The 12,962-nt window shown below is 39.9% G+C and overlaps 1 protein-coding gene across 1 annotated transcript in view; it reads left to right on the top strand.

The window, feature by feature from the left end:
* The first annotated feature begins 699 nt into the window (after nt 1-699).
* The window catches only part of LOC136717366 (xanthine dehydrogenase/oxidase-like), a 42,269-nt gene continuing 30,006 nt past the window's right edge, over nt 700-12,962 (top strand). The window contains exons 1-13 of the mRNA XM_066695016.1: nt 700-789; nt 2,665-2,722; nt 3,652-3,748; nt 6,088-6,196; nt 6,349-6,475; nt 6,686-6,747; nt 6,903-6,971; nt 7,257-7,343; nt 7,886-8,027; nt 8,971-9,063; nt 10,964-11,115; nt 11,918-12,011; nt 12,224-12,333. Of these exons, the coding sequence (XP_066551113.1) occupies nt 736-789; nt 2,665-2,722; nt 3,652-3,748; nt 6,088-6,196; nt 6,349-6,475; nt 6,686-6,747; nt 6,903-6,971; nt 7,257-7,343; nt 7,886-8,027; nt 8,971-9,063; nt 10,964-11,115; nt 11,918-12,011; nt 12,224-12,333 (1,254 nt within the window). The 5' untranslated portion in view covers nt 700-735. The remainder of the gene's footprint in view (nt 790-2,664; nt 2,723-3,651; nt 3,749-6,087; nt 6,197-6,348; nt 6,476-6,685; nt 6,748-6,902; nt 6,972-7,256; nt 7,344-7,885; nt 8,028-8,970; nt 9,064-10,963; nt 11,116-11,917; nt 12,012-12,223; nt 12,334-12,962) is intronic.

The following is a 12,962-nucleotide window of genomic DNA, read 5'->3' as shown; positions in this document are numbered from 1 at the left end:
ATCGATTTGCCAAGGCGTGCCGTCTCATTCCCCTGAAGCGCCTGCCCACTGCATTGGAAACAGCAGAGGCCCTTTTATGTATGTGTTTAGGGTGTATGGGCTACCTGAGGACGTGGTTTCTGACAGGGGTCCATAATTCACCTCTGGTCGGCCTTCTCAAACTCCTCGACATCAATGTCAGCCTATCCTCAGGTTACCATCCCCAGTCCAATGGTCAACAAAGAAATTGGATGATTTCTACTCTCCTACTGCAGCCAATCCTGGCAGGACTGTACACACAGAATTCCCTAGTAAGTTCCTATACTATTTATTTGTGTTTTGACCCTTGCTTCCCCGTTTGACCAGTCTTTTGGATTTCCTGCCCTTCAACTTGTGCCCGTGTACTGACCTTTTGCTTGTGACATTGACCGCGTCTCCTGGATCCCCTTCTTGACTCTGTATGCCTGCTCTTGACCCCGACCTTGCCTTTGTCCCTCCGTGCACCTGCACTTGGGTTTACTCTCCTAATCCATGGTCTGGTGTAATAAGTCACAATAACCATTAAAACAAACAGGTTAAAAAGTGAACAATTGAGTCTTGCTGGAAAACCTCCAGTTCACTATTGTGTAATAATGATAGTCAACATAGATGAATTACAGAGCTGCGACTGGAAGGCAAGCAGTGACATTTTAAACCAGGGTAAACACAGACAAGAGATACCTTGTTCAGTGGAAGGTCTTCCTACTCAGAAGAGCAATGGCTCCAGATGTTGATTGCGACAAACTCTTATTTTTCGTAAATGGGAAAAAGGTATGTAGGCTATTTAAATAACAGAAACAGCGATTTGATACATTTTCTGGAGAAAGAAACCTGACATGACTAATTTAAAGGAAACTAGAAATACATTTTATTGTAACATATTGGCTCCCACATTGGGAAACTGTAAAATACACATTTTAATATAATTGCAATTATTTATTTATGGTAAGTAGCTTGATAACTAAGTATGTAATGGTCTCAAATCACTTCTGTAGCAAATTCACAGAAACCATAAAAATGTGGTAAACAGCAGTTTGCATACTGATTAAAAACAGAACATTACCACACAAATTTAAATTTCCAGTTAAAAAACACATTATAGGGTACTTAATTTTAACAAAACAAAGACAGCGCAATATATATGCTTCAGACTGCCACAGAATAAGCCAGATAAACTAAAATGCCTAAACAAAGGGAATTTTGAAGAACATTTTGTAATAATCAAAGTGTTGTTCAGTGTGTGATGTAGCTTGCAGTCTTGATAAATACTGGCGGTGCCAGCCACAGACTCGATGATGCGCATGCTCTGATTAAGGGTTTGTCGCTAAATTGCATATTGTAGCTGGAGTGGCGAGGGTTATCGAAATGTTTCTACATAGGTTTGACATAAAAAATATTAACAATGGAAATAATTTGAGGGGGCAGGTGGCCCCCCATGCCCCAATGGCATGACGCCACTGCATCAATCACTACGTCTTCCACTGACTTATATAGGGTGCTGCCTGAACTAGCCTATTGAAGTAAACAATGTGTGATGAGATGTGTTGTATGTTGCTTTTTATTGATATATAAAAAAAGTGTTCTTAAAACAGGTAACGAAAATTAAGATTAAGTCAGCATCACTAATGTATTGAAAAACCACACCAGTGTTTCTCTCTGTCAGCCCATAAAGAAGCGCCTCTTTGCCTTTATTGAGTGCCAGATTTACTTGCTCAAAGCCATAACAGATCTCTGAACCCTCCTGCTACATGTCGTCGATTACCTTTTATTCTCGTATAAATAATAAGTAATGAGACGTATTGTCATATGTTATTGTATCGATGTGTATGTAATGGTCCTATTCTTAAATTTGGTAACGGAAATAAAAAATAAATTAGTATTACTTATTTTGTGAAGAAAAAAAGAAATAGAAATTAAAAAATTAAAAAAATATAATACATAGGCCAACTTAATAATAATAATAATAATAATAATAATAATAATAATAATAATAATAAAAAACAGGAAAACTGAAAAAGTAACTAACAGGGAAACATAAAAATAAGTAATCATTACTTATATTTTGAAAACCAGGAGACAGAAATAATAAATAATTAACCATTACTTTTTTTTTTCAAAAAAACTGAAATAAGGAATGAGTAACCATTACTTCTTTTTCGAAAACCACGAATCAGAAATTAAAAATAAGTAAATATAGAATTTTAAGCATAAGCATAAAAACACTGAATAATTTTAATATTTAAAGCATGTTTATGTGTTATCACTGACTTATTTATTTAATTAAATATTGTTTTAAGCATAAAGCTAAAATAAGCATAACTTATTTTGCAGAAAAACTGAAAACAGTAACAGTGAAAAATATTCAAATCATCATTACTTATTTTTCAAAAAAATCTGAAAGTAATAAGTAAACATTACTTATTTTTAGAAAAATAAGAAATAAGGAATCCCTTCATGGAGAGGTACTCTACCATGTTTGCACTTTCTTGCTCATTTGTACTACCATGTATCCTTATTGTATTCTGTACTGATTATATTTACTGCAGTATTTTTGAACACAATAACAGCCTTCATTTATGTCATGCATTTCTGTAAACACTGCAAACATAGAATAATAGTTACTGATGTAGCCTTTTTATTTTGCAGATTGTGGAAAAAAATGCTGATCCAGAAATGACCCTTTTGACTTATCTAAGAAGAAAATGTATCCTTCAGTAAAATAATAATTAAAAGTAATAATATTCAAGGAGGTATTTTGGTACTTTTATTATTATTTTTGTCATTTAGCTGATGCTCTTATCCAGGGCAACTTACATTTGTACCCATTTATACAGCTGGGCATTTTATTGGAGCAATCTAAGTGAAGTAACTGCTCAAGGGTACAACAGCAATGCCCCACCCAGGATTTGAACCCACAACCTTCCAGTTATAAGTCCAGAGCCCTAACCACTACTACTTGAACCCCAAAACCCTCAATAATTTGTAGAATAATTTTGGGAGATACTGTTTGGAATTGGCAGGTACTGCAAAGCTGTACCTGATGCAGTTCAATGATTCATGTCAGGGGTGGCATTCAAAATAGTGCCATTAAACTGCAAATGTTCTACTTAAACACGGTCATAGTTTTCTAATATGAGCATGCACTTTTCGTCAAGGTCATTTACCTTTGAGTATGCTTGAACATAAGCCGGTGTCTGTCAGTTATCATGTCCTGCTTCAGTGAGGTTTATCCAGGTTGTTCATTTATTAAACCACTTTAACTGAATTACTTTCTCCTCAAGAGAAAGAACAGGTATAAATGTTTGTAGACATTATGGGATTGAGTTGGTGAGGTTAGAGGTCTCCATCCCTGGTCCTACACAGCTAAGGATCTTTGGGGAGGCTTTGAATGATCAATGAGTAAAGACCAGAAGAAACAGATAACCTTTCCTTATTAAGCAACTTAACTGTCAATTTAAATCTTTTTAGTCATTTCAATGATTCTGGTGCTTAATTTGGTAGTCACAGCCCTGTAAAGCACCTCTGCCTCGGGTGCTCGGGCTGTTTTGGTTTCTTTTCCAACCAGTTCAAAGGCAAGTGCTGTAAAGCACACCTGGCTGCCTTTTCCTCTTCCTTAACCCAGCTGTTCCTCAGTGGGCCTGACAGGAACCAAGCTGGGCTGTGCTGAGGGAGGGTGCGGCGCTTGCACAGTGATGGTCTCCACGTTCCATCCCCATATGAACAAGATCATGTATCCTTTCTTAACACGATTACCCATCCAGACCTGAGCAATCCCTATAGTTCTGGCAGGACTGGTTGGAATCTGGACCTTACCATAGCCAGCATGAATGGGATTCTCAGTGGGAGGCGCTCCATTGGGAGAGGGCTGTAGGGGTTGAGGGAGCTCGAGTGTCTGGATTGCCATTTGACAGAAACCCCTGTAGCCTAGCAGACCCTCCTGAGCTTTGCCATTTTATTTGTACGAGTGTTGGTCCTCTATTGGAGAGAGATCTGCTCCATGGCCTTGCAAATGTGACAAGTAGGGAGCAAATAGCTTGGCAGTAAAGATTTCTTGTGCAGGTTAGCTACTATCCCTCCAATAGAGGGATTCATATACAAATAAGGTGAAATAACAGATTAACACAACAACCATTTATAAAAATGTATTGATGGGACACAGGACAAGGTTCCCCACCAGACTGTATAATCCAGATGTATGGCACTTCTAGTGAGTGTAGTCTGCTGATCTATGCCACCTAATGCTTGCCAGGCACTAGGACCCATAATAAAATAACAATCCCAAACTCAAATATTACCTCTCCACACAGGGGTTCGTACTTTAGAACAGTCAAACCATAAACCACACGAGTTCTAGACAGGCTTAGCAAAATTATACAAAAGGTTTATTACACGAGTTAAAAATGCCATTGATCAGCTCCACCACTTGGCTAGGAGCCAAAGCATCAAAAGAACCCCCACTCCACGAGTTAGCGAGGAGCTACAAGTAGCAAATAAAAACCCAATTCAAGTGTCCAAAAGGGAAGCAATTCGGGACTCCAGCGCCCTCCAGTGGCAGGCAGGCAGGCAGGCAGGCAGGCAGGCAGGCAGGCAGGCCGCGCTGGATGATCCCATACAACACAATCCAACTAGAAAGACAAGGAAAGGGTTGCCGTGTCTCGGGGTGCATGCAGTCCTGTGCGCGCTGCTCCGTGTAGCGCAGCCTCTTCAGCCGACAGTCTACCTCTCCTCCTCCGGGTCGGCCTGCTCGTTAGATACACTTCATTAACAAGTGCCTTCAGGTGCGTTTCTCGAATCTAACTGGGACTGTGCTGCGTTATTCAATTGCAGTGTCCTCCTTTAGGAAGGGAATACTCTACTGCCAATGCAGAAGCCGTGGATAAATTAAACTTCATATAGGCGAATACATTGATGTGCACGCAGTAATTAAAATACACATGCAGCAGCCTTGGTTTCTCTTTCTGCACCAACACTTTACAGTGGATGAATATTGTAGCCGACTACGCCATTGGGGAATATACGCCAAACAAATAAGGACCCAAATGCCTTTTAATTGGGGTCTTCATGGGAAAGGAATTAAAATTGGGTTTTAAAAACAATACGCTGTGGGGCAGCCCAACATCAAGGGTTTCATAAATAACCGCATGAGGATTCAAGTGCCAGTGCAGTGGATACCCTTATAGACAACCGAAACCTAAAAAAAAAAACTCATTTAAATAGTCCTCATTAGAACCAGAGGAAATAAAGTACAAGAAAAACCCTCAATTAATCTGCAACACCAAACTGTAATGCGTGGCTTTTATTAGCAATAGAACCCAAACACTAATCCGAGCTGCACACAAGTGATACGAAAACAGTCATTCCTTAAAATCGATACATTCCTCAACATGCGATTACCGGCAATAAAAACAGAGGAATAGAGCAGCAGCACAAACAGCCAGACTTCAAATAGATATCGTACTCGTAAGAAACTACACACTTGCAGCAGGGGACCTCATCACTCTTACCCAGCCGCGCAGTGCCAGCGCCAGTGCCAGCGCCAGTGCCAGCGCCAGTGCCAGTGCCAGTGCCAGCGCCAGTGCCAGTGATCACTTCAGTCCCCTTTAATCGCGCGTCTATCCGCTCACACATCCCTGCTCGCTCAGTCCAGCCAGTGCCTCCACTTACAACCACACCTGCCCATTCACAGTCTGCCTTTTAAAGCCCAACAATCAATCCACACAACTGGCAAATCACCTACAGGTGACATGATTGATCCCTTTGCCGGTCCTTGCTCCAATTAACCAGGCTAGCTAGAAGGAGAAAGTTTATCCAAAAACACCCGTGTTACACATGGACACATTCACGCCCTGGGACAGATAAATGACAGCGTCGGACTGATAGCTGTGTTTTGTTTTTGCACCACTCAATTCAACAATCAACAGTAATCATATAGCACCTCGTATACATAATACAATCTCTCAAAGTACTTTACAGTAGTTATACAATTCTAGACGAGTACAGCGGCCAAAAACTGTACCATGTTCTTGTGAAATACATTTTTTTATCCAGTCTTTGACAATGTCTTCCAAGTCACTACTCTGTAAACGCCTGCCTGGCTCCAATTTGTTCCCTGCACCACTGCGCTGTCACCACTGTGGAGGGGATTGGCAGCGTCACCACCAAGCTGCATCCTGTTCAGGTGAGGATAGAACTGCCATTGACTTTTAGGTGGCATCCAAATGAACTCCATGCAAGACGTTGAATAGTAATATCAAGTTAATATCAATCAAATACCAAACACACACCAATATTTCCTAATACGTAATAGCTTACCACATACTTGTGTTTCAGGAGAGGATAGCCAAGGCTCATGGCTCTCAATGTGGCTTCTGTACCCCTGGAATCGTCATGTCCATGTATTCGCTGCTGCGAAACAACCCTAAACCAACCATGCAGGAGATCGAGGAGGCTTTCCAAGGTACCGGTCTGCCCTGAACAGTGTTTCCCAGTTTGTATCACAGCTGTTCTGCTATAACTATTTCTATTTTACTGTAGTGGACTGTTCATGAATGCAGAAGATTCATATGTACATACTGTATATATTCCTTAGAGCAGTCAGTCTGGTAGAAGTTATTATATTGTCACACAAGGAAATACAAACATTACGATTTTGTGTAATTTCATACAGGTAATTTATGTCGCTGCACCGGGTACAGGCCCATTTTGGAGGGCTACAAGACATTTGCCAAAGTAAGTAAAAGCCCACAATGTAGCGATCATGTTCAGATTGTTAATTGAAGTGTGTTTGGTATATTGGGGTTCAGCATGGTTTATCCACTGTCTTTACACAAAACACTTTCTTATTTTGCCACCTGGTGAAGCTAAGCTGTTTTGGTTTGTTGTAGGACGCCGGCTGCTGTGGAAGAAGAGGAAACGAGGCTGGATGCTGCATGAGCAATGACCAAGAGATCGATGTTAGTACAGGACATTCACAAGACTCCCAGTGCCGAATGATTGGCCGACTTCCTTGTATACCCTGACTCTCTTGGCCTGTGGTGTACATCACAGGAGGGCTGTGGAATCAGCACATTTTGTCCTGCCTGAGCACAACTTATCCAACTTATTATTGTCTGACAGCATTTAACATTTCATAGTTCCCATGGTACTGTTGATTAGGAGTGACCCATCAAATGCGTGTGTAATGATTGATCTCTGCTGCAGGTCAACATAAATCTTCTTCTCTGCTTTCCATACTGTAGGGGGACTTGTCAATGAAGCTATTTGATCCTTCAGAGTTCACACCTCTGGACCAAACACAAGACTTTATATTTCCTCCTGAGCTACTGGTATGCACTCTTCCAAGCACTCTAAGCTTCTTAAAAAGTTAGCTTTTTTATTTTTCTTCAACCTAACATCATAATATCATCAATATTTTATGTTTTGGTTTAATAAAGAAGACTACATTGGATCCCTGTGTTCCTGAAATAAGTGATTAAAAAAACAGCAGGTATGCAACAGCAGAATACAAATGTATGTATGGCTAAGGTGATGACTCTTAAAATAGGAAAACATCCAATAAAATCCCCAAAAGGTGTGCAATTTGGATCCTGTAATTTGGTTGTAGTTGGTATCAAATACTACTATCATTCTGGCTGAAAGTCCCTGAGGACAGTGCACAGTTAGCCCAGCGTCCCTGGGTTCAGGTGGGCCAAAATCAGCTGGAGACTCTGCCTTACATATAATCAATAAGTAAATATTCAAGAGGATTAGGCTTTTGTTATTTTATTTTTTCACATAAAAGAACCAGGAGCACTGTACATGTGCATATTTTTTTCATTTTTGCATCTTATAGTTTGTAATTGAGATCTGTGTGTCTCTGGATGTGTAGCTACTGGACAAGGGGGCCTGCAAGCAGCTGAGGTTCAAAGGGGAACGAGTGTTGTGGATCCAACCCAGTAATCTTACAGAACTGCTAGACCTCAAATCCCAGCACCCCACAGCCAAACTTGTGGTGGGCAACACAGAAGTGGGTAAGGCAATTATCTGTGCATGTGCTGAAGGAGAATCGTAATATCTCTTCAGTTTAGTTTAGTTTAGTTTTTTCTTTTGTTTAGTTTCCTCCCGATATTCAGCATTTTGCATTTCCAGGTCCCCCCCTGTTCACAGAGCTGTTTGTGGAAGTATACTGTATACTGAATGCACAGTGTAGTTTCCAGACTTTTGTTTCACACTCATTTACGTTTGCTTTCACTGTAAACTTTAATAACCTGCCAGGGTGAGTGATTTGGAGAACCAAACTAAAGAAAATATTTTAATCACATCATTGTCAAGATAGTGGAGGATTGTTTTAAATGTAAAGGTTTAGAACCAATTACGGAAATAAGTTGCAGTGGGTTTGTGTTTCTTGGACAATTAAACTAAGATTATAAGTCTTTATAGATTTTTACAGCTCTCGAGAGTTTGTTTTTTCCAGTTGAAGAAATAATAAAAGTAGGACACATTCTACCTCAGAGTTAAAGTACAGAAAATGTGCCCTTGTTTAAAAAAACAAAAACTGTTGGTAGTTCAAAGTCTACTAATAGGACAGATATGCTGCTTGAATGGATTATCTGAAACACTGCATCTGTGGGACTGTATATAGGGAATCTTTTTTCATTAATTCACAAATCATTCTTGTGTTGCATGCCCTAAAGAAACAGCTTGTTTAATTTGCTGGCATTTTGGGTATTTCATACTAATACTGATTAAGTCATTTCCATTATAAACTGCCACTATAACAGTCAATATAGATAGTGTTTACAATTAGTTTGCCTATTCAAACAGCTGCATTGTGCGAACCATGGTACAATTTTTAAATATTTTCATGTATGAAAAAATGTACTGTTGGCTAACTAAGCCAGAAGTATTTTACTGTTTTTGTTATATGCTTCCAAAAGACTGATGTTTTGTATTCCTCCCCCCTCTATTTTTAAGGTATTGAAATTAAATTTAAGAACATGTTGTATCCTGTGATTCTTGCACCGGGCTACATCTCTGAACTCAATACAGTCCAGTACACTGAAGGAGGTGAGACACAGGGGAATTTGGGAAGCAAAGGGCAGTTTTCTGTTCTGAATATACACTCACCTAAAGGATTATTAGGAACACCATACTAATACTGTGTTTGACCCCCTTTTGCCTTCAGAACTGCCTTAATTCTACGTGGCATTGATTCAACAAGGTGCTGAAAGCATTCTTTAGAAATGTTGGCCCATATTGATAGGATAGCATCTTGCAGTTGATGGAGATTTGTGGGATGCACATCCAGGGCACGAAGCTCCCGTTCCACCACATCCCAAAGATGCTCTATTGGGTTGAGATCTGGTGACTGTGGGGGCCAGTTTAGTACAGTGAACTCATTGTCATGTTCAAGAAACCAATTTGAAATGATTCGACCTTTGTGACATGGTGCATTATCCTGCTGGAAGTAGCCATCAGAGGATGGGTACATGGTGGTCATAAAGGGATGGACATGGACAGGTAGGCCGTGGCATTTAAACAATGCCCAATTGGCACTAAGGGGCCTAAAGTGTGCCAAGAAAACATCCCCCACACCATTACACCACCACCACCGCCAAATTCTGACTCTACCATCTGAATGTCTCAACAGAAATCGAGACTCATCAGACCAGGCAACATTTTTCCAGTCTTCAACTGTCCAATTTTGGTGAGCTTGTGCAAATTGTAGCCTCTTTTTCCTAATTGTAGTGGAGATGAGTGGTACCCGGTGGGGTCTTCTGCTGTTGTAACCCATCCGCCTCAAGGTTGTACGTGTTGTGGCTTCACAAATGCTTTGCTGCATACCTCGGTTGTAACGAGTGGTTATTTCAGTCAAAGTTGCTCTTCTATCAGCTTGAATCAGTCGGCCCATTCTCCTCTGACCTCTAGCATCAACAAGGCATTTTCGCCCACAGGACTGCCGCATACTGGATGTTTTTCCCTTTTCACACCATTCTTTGTAAACCCTAGAAATGGTTGTGCGTGAAAATCCCAGTAACTGAGCAGATTGTGAAATACTCAGACCGGCCCGTCTGGCACCAACAACCATGCCACGCTCAAAATTGCTTAAATCACCTTTCTTTCCCATTCAGACATTCAGTTTGGAGTTCAGGAGATTGTCTTGACCAGGACCACACCCCTAAATGCATTGAAGCAACTGCCATGTGATTGGTTGGTTAGATAATTGCATTAATGAGAAATTGAACAGGTGTTCCTAATAATCCTTTAGGTGAGTGTATATCCATTCAGCGTTGCCACCTGTCTTGGGTTTGCTGGGATTGTTCTTGTTTTTTTTTTATTAAGCTGACTCTCCTGGTGGCATTCCTGTCTTTCTCCAATAGGTGCAATTATGATCTCTGTAGCAAATCATCTGGATTGTATACTCAAGTGATTAGTTTGTTTTGTGCAGTGTTCCCCACGGCATACCTGGTAATAACAAGTTCTGCCTTTTCCAGGAAAGTAGAAAGTAAACATTACTAACATCTCAGTGAACACCACTTTATGGTTGCTAGTTATCATTCATGTTTAAATTAAGTCCCAGTCTGGTCATTTTAAATACAATTGCCTTTTCATCCTATTTCCTAAACTACACTGGATAATAGATGACACAAGATCTCCATGAGGGACTCAGTTTTTCACATTATATGTTAGGAGTTTATCTATTAAATATGACCACCTAATAACTAAAGAGCACTGCAGTACAGCCTTTACAATTAAGAAATGTATTTCTAACCACAACTTGTATTCAAAACTCACTGTCTTTCCTTGATGTAAATGTCTAGGTGGTTACTACTTTTAACCAGTTGTTTTTGTTGTTGTTTTTCTACTAACTCTTTTTTTTCCCTAACTTTAAAAAGGGTACAATAAAAATCTTTAAGCATCTCCAGGATATGAAGATTGTAAGATTATGTTTGGTTTGTTTTTGTAGGAATTATATTTGGCGCTGCATGCAGCTTGACCCTGATCAGAGAGGAGCTGAGGAAGGCCATGTCTGAGCTGCCCCCCCACCAGACCCAAGTGTTTCAAGCAGTGCTGGAGCAACTCCAGTGGTTTGCTGGACAACAAATCAGAAATGTTGCAGTAAGTGATTCTACAGATTATGTAATGCACAGTACAGCATCTTCCATCCTTGCCTTTGCTTTGGAAAACACAGGAATTAACTACAGTAGGGTATTTGATCAAATTAAAAAATTGATTTTACAAATTGTTTTTCATTTAACTTGAATCACTTGTTTGTGGATACTTATGACTGTCAAGGATAACCAATTTGAAACTTTTACACTCTGTATCCTTATTAAACTGTGAAACATTGATGTAGTGCTTGTTTGCTTTATTATATCATGGGGCTAGCCTGGTGCCTGGACTTTGCTCATGTTATATCACAGTCAGGTATGGAAACAGTGTTTCTATGCACAGTGTAGAAGAGCATCCGTTTGACCACTTTTTCAAGAACCCTTAAATGTGAACATTAACATTCATATTTCAAAGGGCGGTTTTGGATGATTTTTTTTTTTTTTTTTTCTATTGAATCATTTAAAATGTACAACCTTTTCAAATTAAGCATAACCTTAAAAATATTATTTTTAAACCTATTTACTAGTTAAAACTGCTTGGCAATTTATTATTCTTGGCATTCACAACTAATTATTAAATTTACTCTTCACCCACATTCATTTTCCCTTTAGAAATAGACACTAGACATTGTTGATAGTGTGTCATTTTAAAACTGGGTAATCAAAACAAGAAACGTGTTTTAAAATCACTGTCTGTAAAAATTACACTTGTTTTCATTTTGCATTTCAGGGCCACTGTACATGTATAAGGAAATGCCACATAATGTAGTGTTGTGTTGCTGCTAACTGGCTGTGGGGTTTCTTTTCAGGCTGTTGGAGGCAATATCATGACTGCAAGTCCAATCTCTGATCTCAACCCAGTCTTTATGGCTGCCAGCTGTCTGCTCACATTGCTGTCAAAAGGTAAGCAGACACAGGTCTGTATAAACGGAGCCTCTCCTGCCCTCTGCTGTGTGTTTCCCGCAGGTTGATGCTACTGATACGTGTAGTGAGAGCTGCTCCCAGGAGGCTGCTGGTGCTCAGCAAAACATGAACAAAACAAAGATCTGAGACATTACACTCATGTCAGTTTGGGATTATGGGAGCTGCTAAAAAGTATATATTTTTTTTTCTAGGAGGTAAACGAGTTGTAAGAATTGATGACAAGTTCTTTACCGGATATCGAAAAACAGCCGTAAAACCTGAGGAGGTCTTGCTATCTATTGAGATTCCTTACACACGGAAGGTATGTAACGAGAGAGAGACTGCTTAAAGACTACATATGCAACATTTTCAATTAATCATTTAGTAAATATTCTATTATTTAATGCAAAATGTTGGCATTTACTATATTCATGTCAGATTTTTGTAATTCTCTGTGTAGGTCCTTTTTTTAAGTTGTGCTTCAAGTTTGGAACTATCAATTTGTTCCTGTTATACTCTGCCAATAAATGGTTCATTAACCAGCTTCACAGACATGCCCCCTGTGCACAGGCCGGTAATAGGCAGCTTACACCCATCCATCCATACATGTGCTGCCAGTAAGTAAGTAAGGGTTCAATTAGGACATCCATTGGAAGGAATACCAGCAGAACATGGGTCCTCTAGGACCCGAACCAAAATATTTTAGGAGAGAATGATACATTTCTCTATTATGCATTGTAAGGTGCCCAACAAGCTACAGGAGTATCTGTTGTTCAGTAAGCCGAGGAGAGCCTGACTAGCTCGGGTCAACCCAAACCCTAGCATTCTGCCAGCTGCACACCACCAATATGGCTGCATGGTCACAGGCGTGCATAACATCACCCAGATTCAGACCCGCACTGAACTAATGGGGCTCAGCCTATGTTCTAAGCAAAGGATTGTGCTGGTCAA

Source organism: Amia ocellicauda, chromosome 1 (assembly GCF_036373705.1).
Source record: "Amia ocellicauda isolate fAmiCal2 chromosome 1, fAmiCal2.hap1, whole genome shotgun sequence".
Lineage (NCBI taxonomy): Eukaryota > Metazoa > Chordata > Actinopteri > Amiiformes > Amiidae > Amia > Amia ocellicauda.
Note: the sequence above shows the minus strand (reverse complement) of the source record. Positions and strands in the feature narration are given on the sequence as shown.